Genomic DNA, 23,450 nt, shown 5'->3' with positions numbered 1-23,450 from the left:
GATCTAAATATATCTGGACAATGTCACACAGAAAACAATGTTTACAAAACCCCAGCAGAACATATGCAAACATTGAGTAGAACAGAGGCACACAATGAAGTTTTTTTTTCACTGGAACCATGAAAATGAGCCGCTATCTCACCTCCGTGGTTGTCAGTGTCAAAATAGGGTATTTTTAATATCTAATTAACCCCCACATATTGTTTCAAACACGAGTGACAACCATGACTTTTTAATTGTTTCCACAGATGATCTTTTACGAAGTAACTGCACACGTTTTTTCTCCAATCACCAAAGCTCGTCAAAACTTTAAAGTTAAAAATTGTGGAAATTTGCCTTTACAAAGGGTGGCGGTATTGTGAGGAAACGGGGGCTGCCGCGTGACAAACACGCAAAATAGACGGCCACATCCACACAGAAGCTTGGTCACTTTTGCTACACATTTTTGTCATTTGTATTGGGTACTTAAGCAGTAAGGTACGAGAGGCTGTACTTTATCGTCCAATAATGTTCGAGGGCGTTGTTAGGCCCGGCGCGCAACCTTCATAGCACGTGTTTCTTTATGGTCCTGGCTCAAATGCTGCACATCTGGCCGTGCTGCTGCTGCTTACATGCCAGTTAAGGGAAAGGTGGGCAGGCAGAGAGGTTGCAGAGCAGCAGGAAACGAGGGGAAGAAAATGAAAGCTTTTGACATGGGAACGTTTTGCAGAGGGTTGCAAGTGTTGCAAGGGTGACAAAGAATGCAGGAGTAAGGTTATAAATCACAAAAGTCTTTGTTATATAATGTTGGGGGGGGGGTTGAGGAATGATGGGAGCCTTGTGGAGGGAAAGTTAACTCAGGAATGGTGAAAGTAGAGAGAAGTAAAGACCCTTTGAGCTGCGCTGAGAGGAAAAGCAGGAGTCAATTAACTTTCCATCCAGGGATCTCCAGCCCATTTTTGAGAATCGTGGGCACACGTGCTCACCAGCCTCTTGACCAACTGTATAATATTAACAGCTCGCTCCCCATTGGCGCCAATCTGCAAGGTATACGCTCAATCTTTTGCGATCGATTAGTTTGGCTCACGCACGCACGGTGATCACATCGCAGTCGGGGCAGTAAACCAGTCAGCTAACGTGATGAATAACGGGAAATGACTCCTTGGTCTCCGGAGGAGAAGAACTTGCACAGGCAGAGACTAACTGTGTAGCGGTGAAAAGTGGAGCGGCAAGCGCAGGAGTACTGGCTCCAACGCCTCTAGTCTGTTTCCCCCCGTCGGCGGGCCGAGGGAAGCAAACCCGCCCGGTAAAAGCAAACTTAAAACTGACCCTTGATGAAGGCAAACGGCTACATTGCTGCCCTCACAACACTGAGTTCAAATGAGAAGGGAAGCACCCGTACGTCCCGCTTTTAATTAACCTGGAATTACCCATTTGTCCGGCTGAGATAACACAGACCCGCCGGCGGAGACGGATTTAGTTGATGCTCATTAGCTGAAATTAGGGTCGAGACACTGATGATAGTAGAATATCTCATGCTGGTTTTGTCAGAGACGCTGAAAAGTGAATCCTGACAGAATAAAGTCCTTTAACTCCTCCATTTATTTTCCTTTTTTAGACATTTCTCCTAAAAGGGCCCCCATACTAATGTGATGATAATGTACAATAACAAGTTCATAATAATGTACCTAAACTTCAGAAACCAGATCACTGACTGAGATAATTGATAATTGCAACTGCCGTAACTCTGAGATCTTTACTTTCTCCACAAAAATAACAAGCTTCCACCTTCCAACATAGGTGTTGGTGCGTGGCCCCTTAACTGTCACTTCCATGTATGTGCAGAAGTATAAACACTTGTATGTTTTGGCTTATTCTGAGTTGTAAAAATCCCTGAACTTGCAAATCGATCCCCCAGCGGTGTTTTGTGGTTTGACCTTCATATTGTGGTTCAAACAGGAGGTAATTTATTGCGCAAACACCCTAAATTTTCCTCGACCGTGAAAGTCCAGAACCGTGGCTGCTACTGTGAAAAATAATTGAACCGCAAGGGGGATTAATGTCGTTTGTACAATACGCAGCACGTTTTATTAACTGGTAACTTTCTACCAGCCTTTTACTTTGGTAATGACATTAGGGCCGTGTTTCATACGGGTGGTGTGAGAAATAGAACAGATTTATTCTCTCTTGATTTATTCATCAGTTGAATTAACCTCAAAGCACGTGAGTACGGTCTTACTTTGCTCACTGCTGTTGGATGGTTTATCAAAACGTTCAAAACACTCATCTGTCATGCAAGAGTTGCTCCTCCTGGATTGACTGTGATTATTCCTCGACCATGAGAAGTGAAGGCCTGGGCTTGTGGTAGAGCTCTCAGCATGTGTCGAGGTGCCATCCCATGTGACATTGATGTGCAATCATGAGAAAAAACTCAAACTCTGCAATAAACTATTTTTATTTTTATTTGAGCACCTCTTCTTTTCTGGGAATGACAATTAACTAAATGTATGAGTAGAACCATAGCGGTTCTACGGGATTAGACATCTTTTCCACATTTCTTACTTTACTAACATGGAGGTCAGATGTGGCCCCTCCCTCGGCCCAGATGCTTCATGGTCTTGGCCGTGATTGCACCCGGGACACTTTTCCCGTACTTATGTCCTCATGACTCACCCGCACCGCCCCCCTCGCAATTTGGCGTATATTCATCGGGACCAACTTCAAAGGGCTGGTTGATCTCTCTGACATGTGTGGCCCCCGGGAAAAAAAAGACACGGCAACACGCAGGGCGGCGTGGTCACCAGACTCCAAACACTGCAGCACAGTGTGTGTGTGTGTGTGATCCGTGCGGGTCTGCTGCACAGCTTCCCTTTTGCTTTTACAGGGACTGTTTTAAATAAAAGTAAAACATGGACTATATATAGTATTGATATTTGATTGTGTGTTTATGGCTTCAGTCCATTGCCCGGATTAGAATTAACTGCAGGTCGCTCAGATATATAAAACATTTCTGGTCAAATTAAATTCTCTGAACTGAAAAGTCAAACTTAATTAGCATTATTCCTCGTTTTCCAATCATGCCCTGTGATGTAAAATGTAATACTTTTAAAATGTGCACCCTTCTCATACCGGAAAGGGTAGAGAACGCCACGCTTCTTTGGAACAAAGCCTTAAACTGCCCCCAATCTGTTTTCCCTTCCAGTATCCCGCCGCCTTGATGAACCTCGGGGCGATCCTCCACCTCAACGGGAAGCTGCAAGAGGCCGAAGCCAATTACCTCCGAGCGCTTCAGCTGAAGCCGGACGACACCATCACCCAGTCGAACCTGCGTAAGCTGTGGAACATAATGGAGAAGCAGGGCCTGAGGACCACGAGCCCCTGAGCTCCCCGCTCGCCGCCTGTGAGCCGCACCGCACGCTCCCCGTTGCCTCGCCGGGTCCTTCGAAGGTGGAAGAGTTTGCTCGGAGAGACCGTGACGGTGGCGCTCGGACCTTCTAATAGCTCCTGAGCTCTGCGTACACCTCGGGGGCCGGCAGCTGTCATCACAGGCGCTCAGTTTGGGAGGCCGCTGCGTGGTATTTGGACTCTTAAGAACTTTCTTCGGATCAGAGGAATCACTTGCTTGTTTTTATTTTTTATTTTTTAGAACTAGAGCACTGGGATTTGAACCAAGACCATAGAGTAGGTTAATTTGCTTTGGGATAAATGAGTTGTTTTTTCCCAAATCAAGAATCTTATCTCAAAGGTTTTAAATTCTCCCGTGAGCAGTGTGAAATAAGATTTAAAATCTGCACTCACGGGGTTTGCTAAATACGCTTGTTGGTTTGATCTCATTTTACATCTTGCTAATGAAAAAAATAATTGGTTTTACCACCCAGCGTCACCAAAATGAAATCACTAAAAGCGCCGACCAATTACCACAAATCACTTTGTTTTTCTCATGAGATTCCTCACTCGTCTCATGAAGATATGAAAATTACCATCGTCACTGCAAACCACTTACAGCAGATGTCTGAATATTTGGTGAATAAAAGGGAATTTTTATTTGGTAGCCAGTCCAATATTGGCCTCTAAAAGCTCCACTAAGGCTGCAATTTGCCAAATACAAAAAATGTTTGGGCAAGAAAGCTGTGACTCTGTTCACGTCGGAATGCCTTACAAAACGTGTGAATCTTCTGCAGCATTCAGGTGGCGATTTTACCACTTCTGCTTGTCGTCCTGCACTGGCAAGGGGCGCCGTGTCGCCGTGGTAACACAGCAGAGCAACAGGAATAAAAGCTACGGAAACAAAACAAAGCGGCCGGTCGAGTAGTTTGCTTCAAATCTCTCCACACGTCTGAAGTTCACAACAAACAAGCGTGAGGAGCTGAAACCGATGACAGACCTTTTTCTAATCAAATGCAAAAGCCATGCCGACCTTTTCATCACGCAGCAAAGCGCTCGGTATGACAAAGGGAAATGTTTAGATGCACACGTTTTTATTGGAATAAAACTAATTGCATTGCGTTTGTATAGATGAATCCTAATATATACCTACACTGTCTATAGTACACAGAAACACTCACGGCATAAAATCCGCCAAACTTAAAGTGGAATCTCAGACACTGAGCAAGTTTGGTCTGTCACGTGAGGTATTTCCCATATTGTCAAAACTCACTCTTTAAAGTCTCGTTTCTTTGTTGTTGTCGACATACACTAAGTGAAACGGCACCTTGCGTGATGAACGTATGAGTATGTACAGTATTTGTCGTTGGCCACAAACCTCCTGGTCTTTGTGTGTGTGTGTTAATCTAAACTTTGTAAATTATTGCTCTGCGTTACCTTAGCAACAGAACCAGCTGGACCTGTGTTTTTTTTAAATGTAAAATGAGGGAAGTTAGCGGATGTGGTCAATAAGTTTCGAATACAGTTGAGTTGCTCATTGTTGGTAAAGACAGAATAACGCCGTTAATGGAGGACAGAGACGTTGAGTATATCTGTCACGTGTTGCAGGCACACTGATGGTCCACTAGTGAAATGTTCAGTAAGATAACCACGCCTCACACACACACACACACACACACACACACACACACCGCTTTGTCAAAGAGCTCGCCGACTTCCCCCGTGTATATTAGGTGTTTATGAACAAACACTGATAATTGTTATTGCTTGAGTGAAGATGTAAAAAAAAAAGAAAAGAATAAGGTGTTTCACTCTGTGTCTCTGCTCAGGGATCTCAAGCGGTGGGTTATTGCAGAAACTCGTTCACGGAGCGTTTACTAAATTAAAGATTTATTTTTGGAAGTTGTCGTATTTGTATAAATTATCGAGATTTGTAGCCTTTTTCTCCTTTTTTGTAATATAGAAATGAACAATGTGCCAGGAAATACTTTTTTTCTTCACAATGTTGCTTCTTTTTCCACAATAAATTGATGGTGTTTTCCTTTTGTTTGGGGTCCTGTGCAGCATCTTTTTGTAGTAGATTTAAGCTACGCCACTGACGAACTTCCCATTCTAGCAACACGTACAGTACTGACTCAGATCTCTTTTGTATTCCTGTGGGACAGCAGACTTAATGGGGCGGCCTTGCATGCTGTGGAACAGGTTTTATGGGGCATTTAATGTTTTCCTCCTTCCAAATTTGCTAAAATGTGTCATAAAATCAGCTCAAATGAATCTCCTCCTTCGCCTCTGATCTTTTAACAACAGAGACGACCCCTAAGTTTTCCCACATGGAGCGGGCAGCACTGTGTCTACACATGGCTGCCCCCCCACCTCACCACACACACAGTTGAAACTGCGTCGCTTCCCTGCAGAACGAAGCGGGCTGCCGTGTGATGTTTCTCGCGTGTCTACGAGGAAAGGTCTGCTCCCGTGATCGCAGCTCGCTGTGGTGATGAAACAGCGAAGCTTGCTGGCTTGTCGGGCTGCGTAGTCACGCTACACGGAGGCAATGTGACTTTATTATTATATTATAACACACTGCACATGGTGGCTGCGACAGGAGCACAGGGTGCTGTTATAGAAGACAAGAGAGCGTGTTTACATGTTGCCGATGGAGACCGGAGAGGAACGCTTTGAACGCACTGAGAGACACTGAAATGTTATTCATCTGATAATTAAAAAATGGATTAAAAGTGCCGATCTGAGAAGCAGCGTGAGATGTCTTCAACACGGGTGAAGAATGGAATGGAGCTTTTATCCAAAGTGACTATTTTTTAACCCATGGTTTTTACATTTTACAGTTAGAGGTTGGGTGTCTCTACTCCATGCGCCACCGTCGACCCACACGTGTGCCAGCTTTCCTAAGACAAACTGGGCCGGATGAGCTCATGAGTTTAGTGATGTTACCAATGTCTCCTCAGTCCTCATCTGCCTTCAAACCAATCTACGATTTGTTTGTGAGTCTTTATGAAATAATGTAATTTAGCCAGTTTGTATTTCTATCGAAAAGCTCAAAGGAAGTCATCTGAAGGAATTTCGTGAAGATATTTCTTTCTTTCAGAGTGGACGGCTGTGCGTGATGCCGGCAAGTCTCCCCCTCTGGACCCAATATCCACTGTTATTACTAGATAGAAGAGGCATTACGATAAAACTGCTTCGCAGTATTGAAGTGTTTTGATGTCCAGAAAGGAAATTGTCTTTTCAGGTTATGTTCCAATGCAATATCTGCTACCAGCCCAATGTTACAGAAGATAATTCTTTAAAATACAAAGGGTTCGCTACAACTTTGCAAAGAGATTGAATCTTGCATGTTTTCATCAGACTTCTCAGCACATACATTCATAAGGCATTATAGGCATTATACAAACCCATTGTGCCTATCATACAATTATCAAATTAAGGTGTAATGTAATGTCAGTTAATTGTGAGTAATGCTTTTATAAATGTATTTAGAATATGTCGACAATGACCTCAAAACCCACTGGGTAACTCAGCAAATTAGTTTAATGTGACTTAAAAGCGTGGCAATAATTGGAGCACACATTTTCTCTGGACTGAGCTTCTGTACCTCCCATTAAATCCCCACTGTGAAATGTGGTTACACAGGGAATTAGCATTCTGCTCACACACTTTGGGGGGGGATATGATATGTTTAAACATTGTGCAGATAAGATAGAAGCCTTAAAGAATCACGATAACGCCTCCTCATGAATTACAGCCACGTTAAGTTTAGAACAGATTCTTAAAAATGCTTTTAGAATTACTTAAACGTGTAATAGTACCCAACCAGAATTGTTATATGGTTATATATATCATATAATTTAAATGTGTGTGTGTGCCTGTCTAGAGAGAGAGAGAAAGCGCTCTGGCACACCACAGGAAATGAACATATTGGGTGGTTCGCTGTCTTCCGTGCCATAAATCTTCCCTTAAACGCTGCAGCATTCTCTATTTTGGGGTTTTTACCCTTCAGTCCAACTCACTGACAAGAGCACACTGTGTATTATGTGTTTGGTTTTGAAAAGATGGAAACTGAAGTTGCTGATGCATGTGATTCACAGAACTGAAATTAGGAGTTGCCGTGCCAACGCTCTCCCAAATGTCAGTGCTGACACGTAGGAATCCTCGGCGGCCCGTTATTGGCTCTGACCAACGGCTGGTGAAGGACTCCTCGGATTTAAATCCCGCACGCAGCGGCCACCGCCTCAGTCACGTGTGTGATCTTGTCCGGTCCGTCACGTGTGCTTGTGCAGGTGTGTGCTGTTAGCATGAAGAAAAAAAAAAAAAAGAGTCTGAGACACAACCCAGATCCCCGTCTCCCCAACATGGCCACCCCAGAGGACGTACTGAGCGCTATTAACAGCCCAACTCCTGAGACCTTCTCAACACACAGTTTGGTGTTTTTTTTGGCCCGCTGGGACTTATTCAATCTCAGGAAACGGCTCCATATTTTCAGAATGTACTTTTTCTTCCTCCTGCCTTGGATAGAGATTAGTGCACTGGTAGAATCACGTATATGCAAGATTGTGCTTCTGCTGTGTGTGTGTGTGTGTGTGTGTGTGTGTGTGTGTGTTTGGGGGAAGGTGCGGCGTGTGCGTATTGCGGCCTCGGGATCGATTAGTCACAGAGACGGAGAGTAGATGTGAAGATCCAGCAGCGAACTGTACAAAACAACAGACAGCTGGATTCTCATTTAGACCACCGCGTGGTCAACATGGATTCTACGGGACACTATTTATAGAGAGGTTCTAATGCGATCCAGTTCCTGCTCAGAAACTCTGTTGAGCAACACTTTCTGCGGCCAGAACATCAATGCCTTGCAATATAAGGTTAGAGAAGAATCATTCATTTGACCCACAGAGGCTGATTTTAACACACAGAAAACCACGGATTGCACATTTTAGGGAACAGCTTGGTTTAATCAAACCACTCGAACACGTGTGGTTCGTTTCATGTGCAGTTTACACAGTAGATTTAATCATTTATCAAATATCCCATTAGTGTTGGACCACGTTTGACCTCATTGTCATTCCACAAAGACGTTTTATTTACAATAACAATTGGATTACAATTCACAGTTTATCTCCACATCCGCCTTTGATTTCTAAATTTTACTTTCCACCATTTCCATTTCTTTTCTGGTTGCATTATTAAGGAAGAACACCTGTAACATCTGCACATTACATCCTCTACGGACTAACTTTACCTGAGTAGGAAGCTGCATATGCTGCAAGTAGTTTTGACTCCTTTACAGCTTTTAAGTACCCCTGCACATTGCATTTCTCACTTTTAGCCCATACACAGTGAGTCCATGATCCACACTGTTCAGTGCACTGATACTCTGCTGCAGAACGTTCCTAAACACCCAATCAACACGTCCCTGACAGCTGCCGGCACGTGTTTCAAGCAGCCGCTGCCACGGGAATGTGCTAATCTCCCTCCATGAGAGCATGTATATCACAAACCTGGTGGCGTTGTGTTGTTTAGAGACAGGCCGTATCGTATTGTCAGCGCTCAATGGAAACTGTAGTATTACTTTGCCGCGCGAGCCACCTACTGCCGGTACATGCGGCCCGACAAACAACTGACGAGCCGTACACTTTCCTTCACGGCAGACTTCTGGAAAGCACACGGCTTGATTCACACAGATAGACGCTTTTTAAGAGCACGCGTCTCGGTTTCTCATCCTTCACTGGTGATTTAGATCACTATCTCGCTGAAGGGATCTCACGCTGTTTTTTTTGTCAGAGCGCCATCAGTCGAGCTCTTTCTTTCGGGACCCCCAATGCAGCGGAGTTGTCCGGCTTGTTATTTATCCACAGTGCTGCAAGGAAAGGCTGATTAAGTTCCTCGGAGACCCATTAGACGTGGCAACCTGTCCCGCTCAGCCGCTGCCACCATCCATCATGCAAAAAAAACCCGAACAGGAACACCGTGCTCAGCTCCACCTCAGTCTGCTTCACCCTCGTGTCAAAAACCAGTAAAAAAGTCTGCAGCTAACAACTCTGGACACTTCCTTCTTTAAAAAAAAAAAACTTCCATGATAACAGAAATGAGACACCGATGGGTGAGCGTAGATGGAGCAACAGGTCTCGTATCAGTTGGGGTTGGTTAGCCAGGTTTGACACCCCCACCCCCCCCGTCCCTCCTGTCCCGCTTTGGTCCCGTATCTTGGACCTTCTCTCTGCGGTAGCCGGGTCTCGGCCAGAGAGCAGGCCGCTGTGTGTTATTCTAGCCTCGCCTCTGGTGGAGGAGGTCATTTGCAAATAGGCTTCAGGACGCGCAGCGCCGGGGTTCGAGCCCCGAGGCCCCCGAGTCCCCCCTCGCCACCCCCCCCCCGACAGGTCCGATACGAATTCCACTGGAAAGTCTGTGGAAGCTGCGGTTTGGAGCTGCAGAAGAACCCCGGGACTGCTCACACTGATGAAAGCAGTGTGTTTTTCCCTTCACGATGATTTTGCGACGGTGGAATTGGAGATTACGCCGTTGACACAAATCTGTCCTCTGACAAGAAAAGGTTATTAATGTATCCGAGGCAACGAAACACACACACAGCTATAGGCCATTGATTGGTTTTGAATTCTGTATTCAGTCTTTCACGCATTTGTTTTTACCATCAACATTTTTTTCCCTCGGACTCGGCTTACGTGACATACTCCCGATAACGCCGTTGGCTCTGGTCCCTCTGACGAGCGCGCACAATCCATTCAATGCAAAAACATCTAGCTGATGAAGTACAATAGCGGCCGAGGTTCTAGTTTTGTTGCAATAATGAAGTGTTTGTTTGGCTGAAATACGTCCAGTGCTGTTAAAATAATTACCAGTCGCAACCAGGTTGTGTATGGGGCGCCGTTTGTAAAATGTTGCACGTTCTAAAATCCTGCGCAGTTTTTCCACATTTAGCATTATCATATAAACAAAAAAGCACGACAATATTCACATGTCACTTTTTCAAACATTTAGAGAGAAATTCATGTACATGCAATAACTTTTCCAAGGATAATGTTTGGCAGTAACAAAGTTGTTAAATAATATAAATGTTAAATCTAAATCTAAATGTAAATCTAAATGTTGAATCTAAATGTAAATGTTAGATGTTGAATCTAAATGTTAAATCAAAATGTTAAATATTATATCTAAATGTTAAATCTAAATCTAAATGTTAAATCTAAATGTAAATGTTAAATGTAGAGTCTACATTTAGCTCTACATTTAAGACTTGACGACTGAATATGACAATAATTACGGTAATTCACGCCGCAGCAGGACAAGCTGGCAAGTCCGGATGAATTAGCTCTTGTTATAGAGCAGGGGTGTCAAACTTATTTTAGGAAGGGGGCCACATACCACAGGGTGTGGGGGCCACAAGGGGGGCACAGCTTGTCCTTCCGCGGCATGAATTACCGTAATTATTGTAATGTTCAGTCGTCAAGTCTTAAATGTTAAATGTAGAGCTAAATGTAGACTCTACATTTAACATTTACATTTAGATTTAACATTTACATTTAACATTTAGATATAACATTCAACATTTAGATTTAGATTTAACATTTACATTTAGGGGGCGGCGTGGTGGTTAGCACTGTTGCCTCACAGCAAGAAGGTCCTGGGTTCGATTCCGCCCAGTGGCCTTTCTGTGTGGAGTCTGCATGTTCTCCCCGTGTCTGCGTGGGTTCTCTCCGGGTTCTCCGGCTTCCTCCCACAGTCCAAAGACATGCTCTGGGGATCAGGTTGATTGGGGACTTTAAATTGCCCGTAGTTGTGTGAATGTGAGTGTGAATGGTTGTGTGTCTCTGTGCTGCCCTGCGATTGGCTGGCGACCAATCCAGGGTGTACCCTGTCTATCGCCCGAAGTTGGCTGGGATGGACTCCAGCCCCCCTGCGACCCTGTGTGCAGGATAAGCGGTTTGACAATGGATGGATGGATTTACATTTAGATTTAGATTTAACATTTATATTATTTAACAACTTTGTTACTGCCAAACATTAGCCTTGGAAAAGTTATTGCATGAATGTACATGAATTTCTCTCTAAATGTTTGAAAAAGTGACATGTGAATATTGTCGTGCTTTTTTGTTCATATGATAATGCTACATGTGGAAAAACTGCACAGGATTTTGAAACGTGCAACATTTTACAAACGGCGCCCCATAGTTGTGACTCATTGTTTGCCAAGACCTGCCTCTGTTCAAGTAACCTAAATGCGGCCTCATTACGCGCCTGATTGTAATTGATGCTTTTTGATTGTGTCAAGCTCCGCCGTACACTGCGATGCCGCTAGCTCGAGGCCAGAGACCTTCATCACGCGAGCAGAAAAAGCACGCGCAACTGCTTCTGTTGTGCATCAAACCAGACAGAGGAGAAAAAAACGAACAAAGTCTTCATTGAGACCAGCAACAAAAATGTTGTTCATATGCTTCAGAGTGTAAGAGTGATGAGGAAAAGCCTCGTAAACATCCCCCAGGTTTGTGACACATGTATGCAGTATAATGCAGGCGTGTACATTTGAAAACTTTTTGCCAAGCAAAGCGCACATGTTGAATGTGTTATTCCTCTCAAATAAAAAAAACACTCGTTTTGGATTCAAGCGCTGTTTGGTGCAGAGATTGATTCCGCTGCTGCAGTGATCACGTATTTTTCTGTCCTTTACCCAAGAGCCACCAGACAGTAACCATTTGTCAACTGAGTGGATTTGGTGGGTTGTTTCACTCCGCGGGGGGAAGAAGAGCAAAAAGCAGCTCTGGAAGTAATCAGAAGATGGCAAAATCCTTTTTTTACTTAATGCTGAGCATGAGATGGAAGCGGGGCGGCTGGTGGTTGACTGTCTGCTGTTGCAGCCGTCAGGCTGTCGGTTTGAACCAACTCATATTTCTTCATTAGCTTAAACCACAATGCTTTACTGGCCTTTGAAGGCTTTTAATGATGAGCCTCGGCCAATATGTAAATCATGACCGGCCTCAGTGCTTAATACCAGCCGTGACAGCTTGTGGCTGGTGTTGTTTTCACCTTTTGACTGTGTGTGTGTGTCCTTGGGTGTGTGCATGTGTGAGCAGCAAATACCACAGAAGCCATCGTGAGATTGAGGAATCTCGTTGGAATCAGAACCGATAAAGAAAAATAAAGGTTCATTTTAAAGATGGCTGTAGTCTGAGACGGGACGGGACGCCCCGGGATAAATTTAGCACAGCTGATTTAACAGTCTTGAAACATTTGAAACATTTACTTTTGTGTGGATTTGACTTTATTCTTCATTTTGGAAACTCCTCTGTTGGTACGTTGTGAACATAATCGTCTACTGGCTTGCTTATAGTTATCTGGAGTTCTGTTTCTGAGTCCAACACATGTGCGAAGGCTTAATGATGTTAAGGAATTTGCATGAATCCCTTTCTACTTTTTCCATGTATCTAAGATGAACAGATGGAGTTAATTGAGTTTACACTAAATACACTGTGACACCGTAGTCGTGCTGTAGGCCTAATTAGGAAATTAAATAGAGATGTAGATGCACTCAACCTCCCCAAGGGCGTATAAAGCCAAGTCATTACTTGTTGATTATCTCCTGATTTGCTAAATTAACAGAAGAATTACCAGGTTCTTGTCAGATCACACAATAAATACTGCATCTATTGTGTTAAACCTCCTTTCCTTCCTTTCCTTTCTAGTGTTGGGTTGTGAAGATGAAATAAAGATTTGGGACGTTTTAGTCACTTTTTTTGCAGAGTTTGTACACATAAAAAGTTCTGTTTTCAGTTTTTAACCACTTAACAAGGTCTTAAAAGCAAGACAGAATCCTGCTTCAAGTCTTACAGGAGCAGATTAGTTTCAGACCTTCTGGGTCTGAATTGAAAAATTTGGATTGGATGTATTTTGTCTCAAAAGACAGTGAATCAGCTCATACATAAATTACATCCAATCCGGAGGGCTTAGTTAGTTAGAAACATGCAGTAACCGTTTGGACCTCAGCGGGATCCACTCAGCTTTTCCTCTGCAACAAAACAGCCGCAAGGAAGAAGCACATTGATTTTATGACCTCAATGTGAAGCAAAGATGGGGGGGGCTTTTAATATGGTGCCACACAAACCTCAGCATCTTTGATATCAAAATGCAAGTTGCGGTGGAACGTATTATTTTTACAATGAAATTCAACATTGAGCTGTCACATAACCAAGGACAAGCACCAAATCCTTGCAGCAGCACGGTCAATGAAAAAGTGATTCAAAACTGCTGCTAATGTGGATTCTGGATTTTTTTTATCCACAGGAAACTAAGATGTTCCTGCTGAGGTTAAACAGGGAATTTCAAATTGATCCTTTTTTAAATTTATTATAACTTTTTTCTTTAAATCCACCAAAAACGTGCGGCACCTGGACAAAGACTTTTATTGTGGAAAGCGCTGCTTTGTAACAACGCAGTATGGTTTGACTCACACAGCGGCTCTTTGTGCCATGAACACCTGGAGGAAACGGCGAGGAAGGATGGAGGCGGTTCAGAGGCAGGACGGCTCTGTGGTTCAAAGACTCCACTTCTCCCTCTTTTTTCCCTGTGATTTACTGTGTGATTCATGGCCCTGCTCGGACTGAATAAACTACTGGACAGAAGGAAAACAGTTATATGAAACTGCACTGGTCACTCCAACCAAATAAGATCATATAAATAATGAGTTAAAGATCTGGCATCACAGGGATCCAACAATCGTTTTTTTGACTGAGGCTCATCTCTTGTTTTCCAGACCGGACAGCGATGTCCAGCGGACTGCGAGCTTTATTGATATTCCCGGGAGGGGGTCATGAATAACTGTTAATTAATAACGGTCAACTAAACACTTGCGTTAATACAACATCAACAGCAAATTACCCTTCACATGAACATCTGGGGGCCATATTGGGCGCCACGTGTGAAAAGCTGCTGGTGATTCACAGCTTATTGAGCTGAAAAGTACAGGTGAAAAATAGACCTTCATTTCAGCCCTCAGCTTTGTAACCTCACAGCTCCAACCGCTGCCACATCGGCCGGTCAGCCAACTCACCGGGAATGAAGAATATGCTCGGAGATTATACTTTGCATCCAGGCTCTGCCCTCGTCTCTCCCCCTTCAAGTTTCCAAGCGCAGGAAGTCTGGAGTGACCATAATGAGTATCCCTAAAGGAAACATGGACGTAACCCCTGGATGGTGGGGGGCGCCAGGTCGGATGGGACTGATTTGCATGCATTTCCTGAAGGACCAAATTTATAAGAATAAGATGTGATGCTTCATGTAACCAATGTTTCCTAGATAAACTGTTTTTATCTCTTTTGGGGAATATTTGAGGAGAGTTGTTTCCTAATTGTATTACTCTCTTATTGCATATTATTACCTGATATTTTTATTACATTTTTTACAGCACAATATTTTAAAAAATTTTTATGACCCACTATATTATTTTTCTTTATTGCAAGCTACGCTGTGACATTTTATGATGTTTTATATCGTACTATTCAGATTTTATTGCTTCTTATGCTTTTATGGCACACTATGATATTCATTCATATTTCATTTCACAACGTTGTCATTTTATGATGTAACGTTACAATAAATATCACCGCTCGTACTACGCGACAGCTACGGCTTCAACAACTTCAATTACTACTACAACTATTGGAGCTACTAAAACAGCTGCTTGTACGAGTTGATGTGCTAGTTACCAAAACTTTGTTCCAATTGCTTAAATGGTGAAATCCCTCTGACACGTCGAGTCTGCTTGTGCCTTCAGTCTCGACAGAAAACAGGGATCAACGTTTACGAAACACAGACAATCTCTCCTGCACCGTAACAGACTTCATGAAAAATAACTGCAAAAAAAAACAGATTCAATAGAAACTTTGGCTGGTAGTCAGGTAATCCAAAAAGCATGTACCTTGTGTGATGATGACAATAAATGTAAAAGTAACTTACATCTAATTAAATGAAATCATAAAATGACAAATGGAGACTTTTACCTTGTGTCATTCCATTAATTTGGCAACAAATAATACATTTATATCCAAATAAAAATACAAACGAATGGTTCGGTGAGCAAGTGGTTTTGATACAAACTAACTCAAATCCACACTGTTTGCTGTTCAGGAAAAATGATTAAAATGCTGAATCAATGTCAAACGAAGAATCGAAATCTGAAACAAGTGATTGTGAAGAGGATGCTTTGCTTCATCACTAGGTGAGTTTGTGCAGCATCGATCTCGTCTTGGAAGCAGCTGAGATGTTTCTAACGAGCCTCCCTGTGGTCCTCCACAAGCTCCTCCAAATAAAATAATCATGTCATTCGACTGTCCAGCTGTGTGCAGCTGCGTGTTTTTCCGTTGCATCTCATCTCTCCTGACCTTGACGTCCTCGTCTCCATCCAGTCAAAGGAGACAATTTAGCTTTTATTTGACATGCATTTATTCTGATATAACGATATAGTTGGGAAATGTAAATCACTGACTAAACTCTGAATTTCAGTGTGCACCAACCAGTTTCTATGACTTTATGAATTATTTTTAAACCTCAAGAGGAGACTATATTTTAAACGTGTTTAAATGTATATTTAATACATTTTTGCCAGCAGCTGTTAATGACAAAAATATGTAACCTCGGCGCTTCAGCAGAGAGAAGATGTTGTTTGACTTAGTCGCTCATCTTCTAGCCACATGACATTCCCTGAGACAGCCTATTTGCGGCGGCGTGACGAAATGAAAGCACCTGTCACATTTAAAGGTTCACAAAGACATTTGCTCTCCTGCCACGGATACACAATTGTATTGTTTTGCATATCATGACTTGAAAAAACAAGCCATAGACAGAAAGCAGGAAAAAAAACTGCTTAAACTGCTGCTGCTGAATTTACTGTGTTCCTGGCGGACGGTGATTTTTTGGCTTGACTCGTGTAGCTGAGTTACAGACAATAAATTGTTTTGAAAAAAGACATCACTCACATTCGTTTTACGTCTTATTACTTCTTATCTTTTGTAGTTTGAAGCGGTCGGTTCATTGTTAACATTTGTGTTCCTGTTCCGCTGAGCTGCTGGCTGTCTGTTTGCATCGGTTTGAGTGACAGCGCTTCAGGGGGGGAGAGGGGGGCGGGGGCCTTTCTGTGGATTCTAGCATAAAGTAGCTTTTTTTTACCGTTTCATTCATAAATTGCACTGCAACTTTTAATTCTTGTGTATTGTGAATGTGTGTTTTTACCTATTTTTATATTTTTTTTGTACTTTACATGTAAATTTGCCTTGCCTCGCCTTGGGGAGGGGACTTGTTCCGTACACTTTATTATTCATTATAACATTACGGCTTCCCACTGGGAAAAACCGAGGGGTCCGATATTGGCTTCTGCAAAAGGTGGAGTCTACATGAGCCACTACTAGCATGACACACCTAAATCTAAAGTTTTGTGGGTCAGCTTTGAACATAGGCAGAGGAAAGGATAATGCACGCTATAAATACACATTTCTTTGGTTCTAACACATTGATTTGATCTCTAAGATCCGTGCGAAGCGTAAGTGGCGAATTGCTATTTTGGTGTAGCTGTAATTTTCCTCATTCGAGCATTTTAAAAACATCTATGGGACATTAAAAACCTCGTCAGAGAACGTATTCTGCGATTTTGAATTCCACAAATCACACGAGTGTAAAACGAGAGTAACAACAGACTCAAGTTGATTGTTTTATAAACGTCGTGCGCTGTCTGCGAATGCAATGTGCCAATACTGTCTGCTTTTATGCAAAGAAAACACTGCCAAACCAACTCATGTTCACGATCCAACTCAAATGGTTCACATTTAGTAGAAAAGATTACAGTGTAAATCTGTAAGGTAAACACAAACATTGTGATGGTGGGCACGCGAGATCCAGGGAGAGACGTTGGGAAAGATGAAGGAGAGAAAGAAGGTGTTCTTTATGATTCGGTGACATGTTGAATGAGCGTCCGTCCGCTCACGCCGCCACGTCAACGGCTCATCCGAGGACAAAGTGAAGCGATCGCATCGAGGTCGCGTCACGAGCGGGAACAGTGAGCGCCGAAGAAAAACACGTGTTTGTCTGGGAAGGTTTTTGTTTGGGTCGATTTATGGAGCATGAGTTTGTTTTAAACTTCAGCGCTCATCCAAGATGGATCGCTGCTGGTGTGCGGAGATGTTTACAGATTTTCCCCCCGTATAATCATCTCTCCCAATCACAAGATAGGCCTCTCTACTTTAGGCATCATACTTAAACGCAATTATTGTTTACTTTTCTGGTCGAATGTTGAATCCTTGAGAGCTCGTTTGTACACAAGAAATGTGAGTTTAGGTTGTGTTTATGTTTCATAGAGGCTTTATATTTTGCCAAATAGTTTATTGCTCTCAGCTCAGAGAAGGTGGGTAGATATTGTTGCATGATGGTTATGGTTTTGGGACTTCTGTTTATTAGAGGGACAAAGGTAAAAAAAACATTATACCCCCTATTTTAAAAAGGCCAAACATATTTTGGAATGAATACAAAGAAGGAGATGAAACCGTTTTCTCACCGCAGCATTGACTCTTTGAAATCTTCACACCGCTACTTTCTAATGACCAGTAGAAGTTCGCTGGTGCACTTTATTCTTAACTTTTTATTTGTAATTTAGATTCCTATTCCTATTGACGTTCTTGCACTAAGTTGTCCTTAGACAAATCTGTCTTGTCTGATGATAAGTCAAATTTCTTGTACGTCTGACATATTTTGGTAATAAATGTTCCTGATTCGTGACTTCTTGTATTGAAGTATCTTGATTTATTACCGCAGTAGAAACATGTTTAAAGCCTTGATCACTACGTGTTGTCAATGCAGCATGATGCTTCTCGTTGCATTTAGAGTCAAATAGATTAGAAAGCAGAATATGCTTCAGGGGACGGCCTCCTTGTAATTCATGAGCCACAGCATCGTCTCGGAGTAGTTCATGTTTTTGTCAGAACTTTTATTTACACTTTACACAACATTTTGGTCGCCTAAAAAAAAATTGTAATTTGTTGTTTACTACTTAATTGTACCTAACAATACGCTTTTCTTTTTAACTTTTGATTGCAAAAAATGTGTTGGTGACCTTTCACCCAATACCAGAACACCCTTGTATACTAACTGATTTCACCAAGAATCAGGTGCTTCACCATCTGTTTTTTATCACGTGCATCCCATCGCTGGATGGCTCCTTTCACCGCTCATCATTCTTTTGTCAAATAATCTTGAAGGTTGACACGGGGAGGAAAATACAGGTCTGGTTTTATAATCAGCTTGAACCCGACGTCCGAGGCTTTTGAACGAAGAAAGAAAAGCATTTGAAAAAAAAATAAATGCAGCTTGACGTGCTCCTCCATTTGATATAAACATGAAACAGTAGAGCTGATTGTCAGTGCAGAGAGGCACTCACCCATCAAACCGCGCTGCGACCCTGGAGACGCCGACGTGATGGATCTTCCTCCTTTCTTCACCGGGATATTCGTCAGGGTGGTGAGTGGATCAGTGGGTGGATGAGCTACATCCAAACACAGTGTTTATGTGTCTCTACGGTCGAGCTTTGCGTAGCAGTGGCGTGAGACTTGGTCGACAAAAAGAAAGTTGAACGGGTGAAGTAACATAAAAACTGGCACCTTTTTAGGGAGAAATTTAATTCATTATAAAGACCCGTCCAAAATCAAGTAAATGTAATTGTCATGATGATAATTATACTCCCTGCGATTGGCTGGCGACCAATCCAGGGTGTACCCTGTCTATCGCCCGAAGTTGGCTGGGATGGACTCCAGCCCCCCCGCGACCCTGTGTGCAGGATAAGCGGTTTGACAATGGATGGATGGATAATTATACTGAGGAACCAATTTGAAACACAGAATATGCAATTGCTGTGAAGCCAAATAATGCGATATTTAAATATTCATTATGAATCATCGTAAACATTGCCAACTATTTCCCTTTTCAACAAGTGTGAGCTGTTGCTGAAGAACCACAAATCCAAGGTTCCAGAGTGCCTGTAATGTGTAATGCAGGCTATTATGGCTTGGAAGGCGTAACACACTAATGCAAAACAAACCTGGTCCACAGAAACTTTGGATTTAGCCAAATTATGCAATTATGTTAACTCTTACAATACAAACTTTAAAAAAAACAAAGGAGCGTAACATATTCATCTCAAACACAGCGGTTCGAGACACTTTTCAGGGATTTATCTCTGAACCACACATGTGTGGCACTAAATCATGGTTCTGGTGTCATTCATCGCTGACGCCAGAAGAAGACGCAGCCAAACCATTTAGTGAATTTGATTTTCCAGGAATTTGAGGCCACATCGCCATGTGGTCGTTGTTCGTTATGAATATATTTGTGCACTACAAGCCTCTCCTCTCGCACACGTTTCATACCAACATCAACGTGACGGGTCGGGCACATTTTTACTGCGGAACAACTGAAAGCCACATTATATCAAAAAAGCAAACCGTGTGAAATGAAAACGGAAAAAACACACTGCGTTGCATGTGACCCATTGAGATACTTTTTGGATTATTTATCAGCCATGAATAATGAACCGAACATCACAACAACCCCGTATCATCAGATCAATGAGTTCAAGAGTGCATTTTAGGGCATCAAGACAATTCGTCTTCGTGTTGCTGCTTCCAAAACCACAAGCTGAAGGAAAATTAAATTAAATTATTTAAACATTAACGCTTTAATGTGGGTAACTTTGCTCCTATGTCACTCTGCAGGTGTTTTTCCTTCCCAAATGTGCACCGTGACAACAACGCATTTGTACACCGTGGTTTAGCAGCGGTAAGAAAAAAAAGATCTATTGAGGCACCTTTCCTACTCAGAAACATAGATAGGGGAGCTTTTTCCCCCTATGTTTATGCACCAAATATCTAGAATAAAGTCCCAGAGCGATAACGTGATTATGCACATTTGGCTCAATTTCAACCTGTTCCTTTCACTGCACTTAGTGTCAATCAGAACATCCCTGAAGCTTTAATATTATGCATTTCACACATGCTTGCTTTGTGCCTTGAATGCAGTTGGCTCTGCCTGTTGTGAGTCCCGTTCTGCCCACTCACTAGTTTACTCTTATGTGCTAAAATAAAGAGCCGGCTTTCACATTTGTCGTCCCATTGCCAATTCAAGATCGGCCTCACACTCCTAATTACTCACTCATTCATCCTCTTCAAACAGTCTTTCTTACGTTCTCTGCACAGGAATGCCGGGAGAGTGTCCTCATTATGGGGGAGACACCAGTTTGGAACAGTTCCTCAAGCACAAGTTCGGTAGCGTCTTTGCTCGGGAAGAGGTACAATCGGCCTTGGAGTGTCCCTGTGGGGGGGGGGGGGCACTAAAACGGAGTTATGCGGCTGAGTGTGGGAAGAAAAGTGTAATAACTTTCACCTGAATGGCTCCACTCTACCCGACACCAAGGGTTTGTCACTCACAGGCGTCCACACCCCCTCACAGGCGATCCCCACAGCCCCCCCCCCTTGTCCGTATACAGGGGGGGATGGGGGGGGGCTGTGGGGATCGAGCACTAATGAGGCAGCAGGCAATTCTCTGGCTCGTAACAACCCGCTGTGTGTGGAGCCTTTTCTTGACTGGGAGCTGCACCCGGTACCAGCCACTATTCCTCGGCCTGAAAGGGATTCACATTAATGATGCAATTATGCAGATGGGGGTTTTGTTTTGTTTTTTCTCCAAGCGGCTCGTTTGCCTCCCCTCCTAACTAAGTATCAATCTTGTTCAAGAATGCAACAGTGAAAGCGCCGCTGTGCGGATTCATGAGTGTACATTTGCCCATTGAAGCTGGAGTTTCCTGAGAAATGGCTGGCAGCGCAAAAGTTGCTGGCAACAAGTGGCTTAGAAAGGACTCTTGTTTATTCTCACTGAACCTTTCTTGCTGACGTGAAGTGGTGGATTGGCAGTTAATCCCGGAGCCTCTTCTGGGGATCCAATCAGGTTTTTGGCTACGTAATGATTCATTTAACATTGACCGTATGATATTCGTTTATTTTGCTGTTGCATTGTTTTAAGCCATTCTGGCATCGAGGTGCATTTTCCTTCTGTCAATCCAGGTCCAACATTCTCTCAATCTTTAAGTCGGGACTGCCAAGTATGATGGTCTGGTTGAGTCGATTCTTCTGTCATTAATGTTTTGAAACACTCGAGACAATATTATCGCACCCTTTACCTGCAGAAGAACTCAAATTTCTCACCTTGGTGAAAAACGAGTGCTGAATTTGTTCTAGAAAACGGCAAAACAGTGGTCATGTTGGAAATCCGGTGGCGGAACCCATATTTTTAATGGCTCTTCTACTGTCATGTAATAGACATGGGTGTATTTGATGGATGTTCACAGAGATTACTGCTGTAGGAAAGAAGTATAAAAAAGTGAGTGAAGCCTCACAAGTCAAGGGCAGAAGACTTTAAAACCATTTAAAAAAAGAGAAACATCTGGGTGTGTTGAGATGGAATCTAGTGAGACCTTTGCTGGAGGCCAACAGCTCGCTGTCAACATTAGCCACAACTATCATGGCGCCGAATCTTGTGGAGGGTGGTAACCCATTTTTTTTAAACCAGATAAAGAGCAACTGTGCTATGACAATCGAAAATACAACTAGAAAAACTTCTTTCTAACTTTACAGTAGTTTGAGCAAAGTGTGTCGCTATAAAATGGCAAATAGTTCACTGATGTTTATTGAAAATATAGGCAATGACTATTGACCAGCGTCTTTGTGTAAAAACGACACCCAGGACGACCAACTCTGCAAACTACAACCACGGAGATGGTGAGGCGGTGGGGAGGTTGTGGTTTGATTAAGCTGTCATTATAAACATTACATCTATGACACCTTGCATAATAGCATCGCTCCTCATTTCACCAGAGAACACTGGATCTGTGAGCACGAAGACAAATCTGCGGTTGTTTTGCTCCAATGTGCGTTAATTATATAAGCAGTGCACAAAGGGGGCTCCTTTAGTTCCTTGTGGCATTTGTGTTCATCTCATGATACAAAACCTTACATTATTTCCTCCTTAGCAGGCGTTTTGCCAGACTCCACTCAGCTACGTTGACAATAACTGTCACAATACGTATCGTCTAAAAGCACAGCACGCAACCTGAACAAAGGCCACCCGGAGCCTACAATCAGGCAGCGGGGGAAATGAATGCTAACTAACGGCGCACAATCCTGTCTGTGTCTGAGGAGGCTTGTAAATGTGTGTGTGTGTGTGTGTGTGTGTGTGTGTGCGTGTGTGTGAGTCTGCCGAGGGTTCCCAGGAGACTTTCCTTCCTTCGACAATGCCGTGTTTGCTCCTGTCATTCACCCGCCAGATGACGCCAGAGACGGACCTCTATCGCGAGTCAGAAGTCAAAGCAGGCCGAGCGTGTTGTGAAAGCTCGACTACCTTTTGTGGATGAGATGCTTCTGCAATACGAATGCAGGAAAAATAGAGTCATTAGAGTAATTAATGTGCAGCAGTTGCTGTAATGAATCACACTGACTTGTGTGTCACTCCAGAAAATCAAATGTTGAAATCATGATGCAAGTAGCGTTTTGATAAGCGGGCTGCCACACCACAGAGCAAATTGCACAACGTGTTCTAGACATTCAGACCTCGCAGACGCTCCCAGTTTCCTCACAGAGAGACTTTTCATGTGTGTGACGTATTGGAGGTAGAAAGCGCTCAAAGCGCTTGCACAGTCAAACAAGTTGCTCCAATTTATCATTGAGAAGGTCTTTTATTTAAATAGTAATCAACTTTCCCAGCAGAGCAACCAGTTAACAACTGAGGTTATACAACGGGGCCGTTAACCCATTGATGTAACGTTTAACAACACATTTGGCTGCTGTTCATTTAAATGAGAAAATAAATGGTTGTTGAGACGTTTCACATACGCCGCTTCATGACGCTAGAGGTAAAAGAGTTCATCACCTGGGGACCGTGAAGGTCTGTACAAATAAAAACACGCAGAAAGCCTTCCAATAGTGCCTGAGATATTTGGACTAGAGCGGTGGAACGATCAACTACAGACCAACGCTGCTATG

At 43.0% G+C, this 23,450-nt stretch overlaps 1 protein-coding gene across 3 annotated transcripts in view; it reads left to right on the top strand.

Moving 5' to 3' along the window:
• The window catches only part of LOC120809385 (protein O-mannosyl-transferase TMTC2), a 72,720-nt gene extending 67,312 nt beyond the window's left edge, over positions 1-5,408 (top strand). For all 3 annotated transcript variants that reach the window (XM_040163140.2, XM_040163139.2, XM_078082016.1), the window contains exon 12: positions 3,182-5,408. In XM_040163140.2, the coding sequence (XP_040019074.2) occupies positions 3,182-3,312 (131 nt within the window). In that variant the 3' untranslated portion in view covers positions 3,313-5,408. The remainder of the gene's footprint in view (positions 1-3,181) is intronic.
• The last annotated feature ends 18,042 nt before the right edge of the window (positions 5,409-23,450 follow it).

This window comes from Gasterosteus aculeatus, chromosome X, assembly GCF_964276395.1.
Source record: "Gasterosteus aculeatus chromosome X, fGasAcu3.hap1.1, whole genome shotgun sequence".
Classification (NCBI taxonomy): domain Eukaryota; kingdom Metazoa; phylum Chordata; class Actinopteri; order Perciformes; family Gasterosteidae; genus Gasterosteus; species Gasterosteus aculeatus.
Note: the sequence above shows the minus strand (reverse complement) of the source record. Positions and strands in the feature narration are given on the sequence as shown.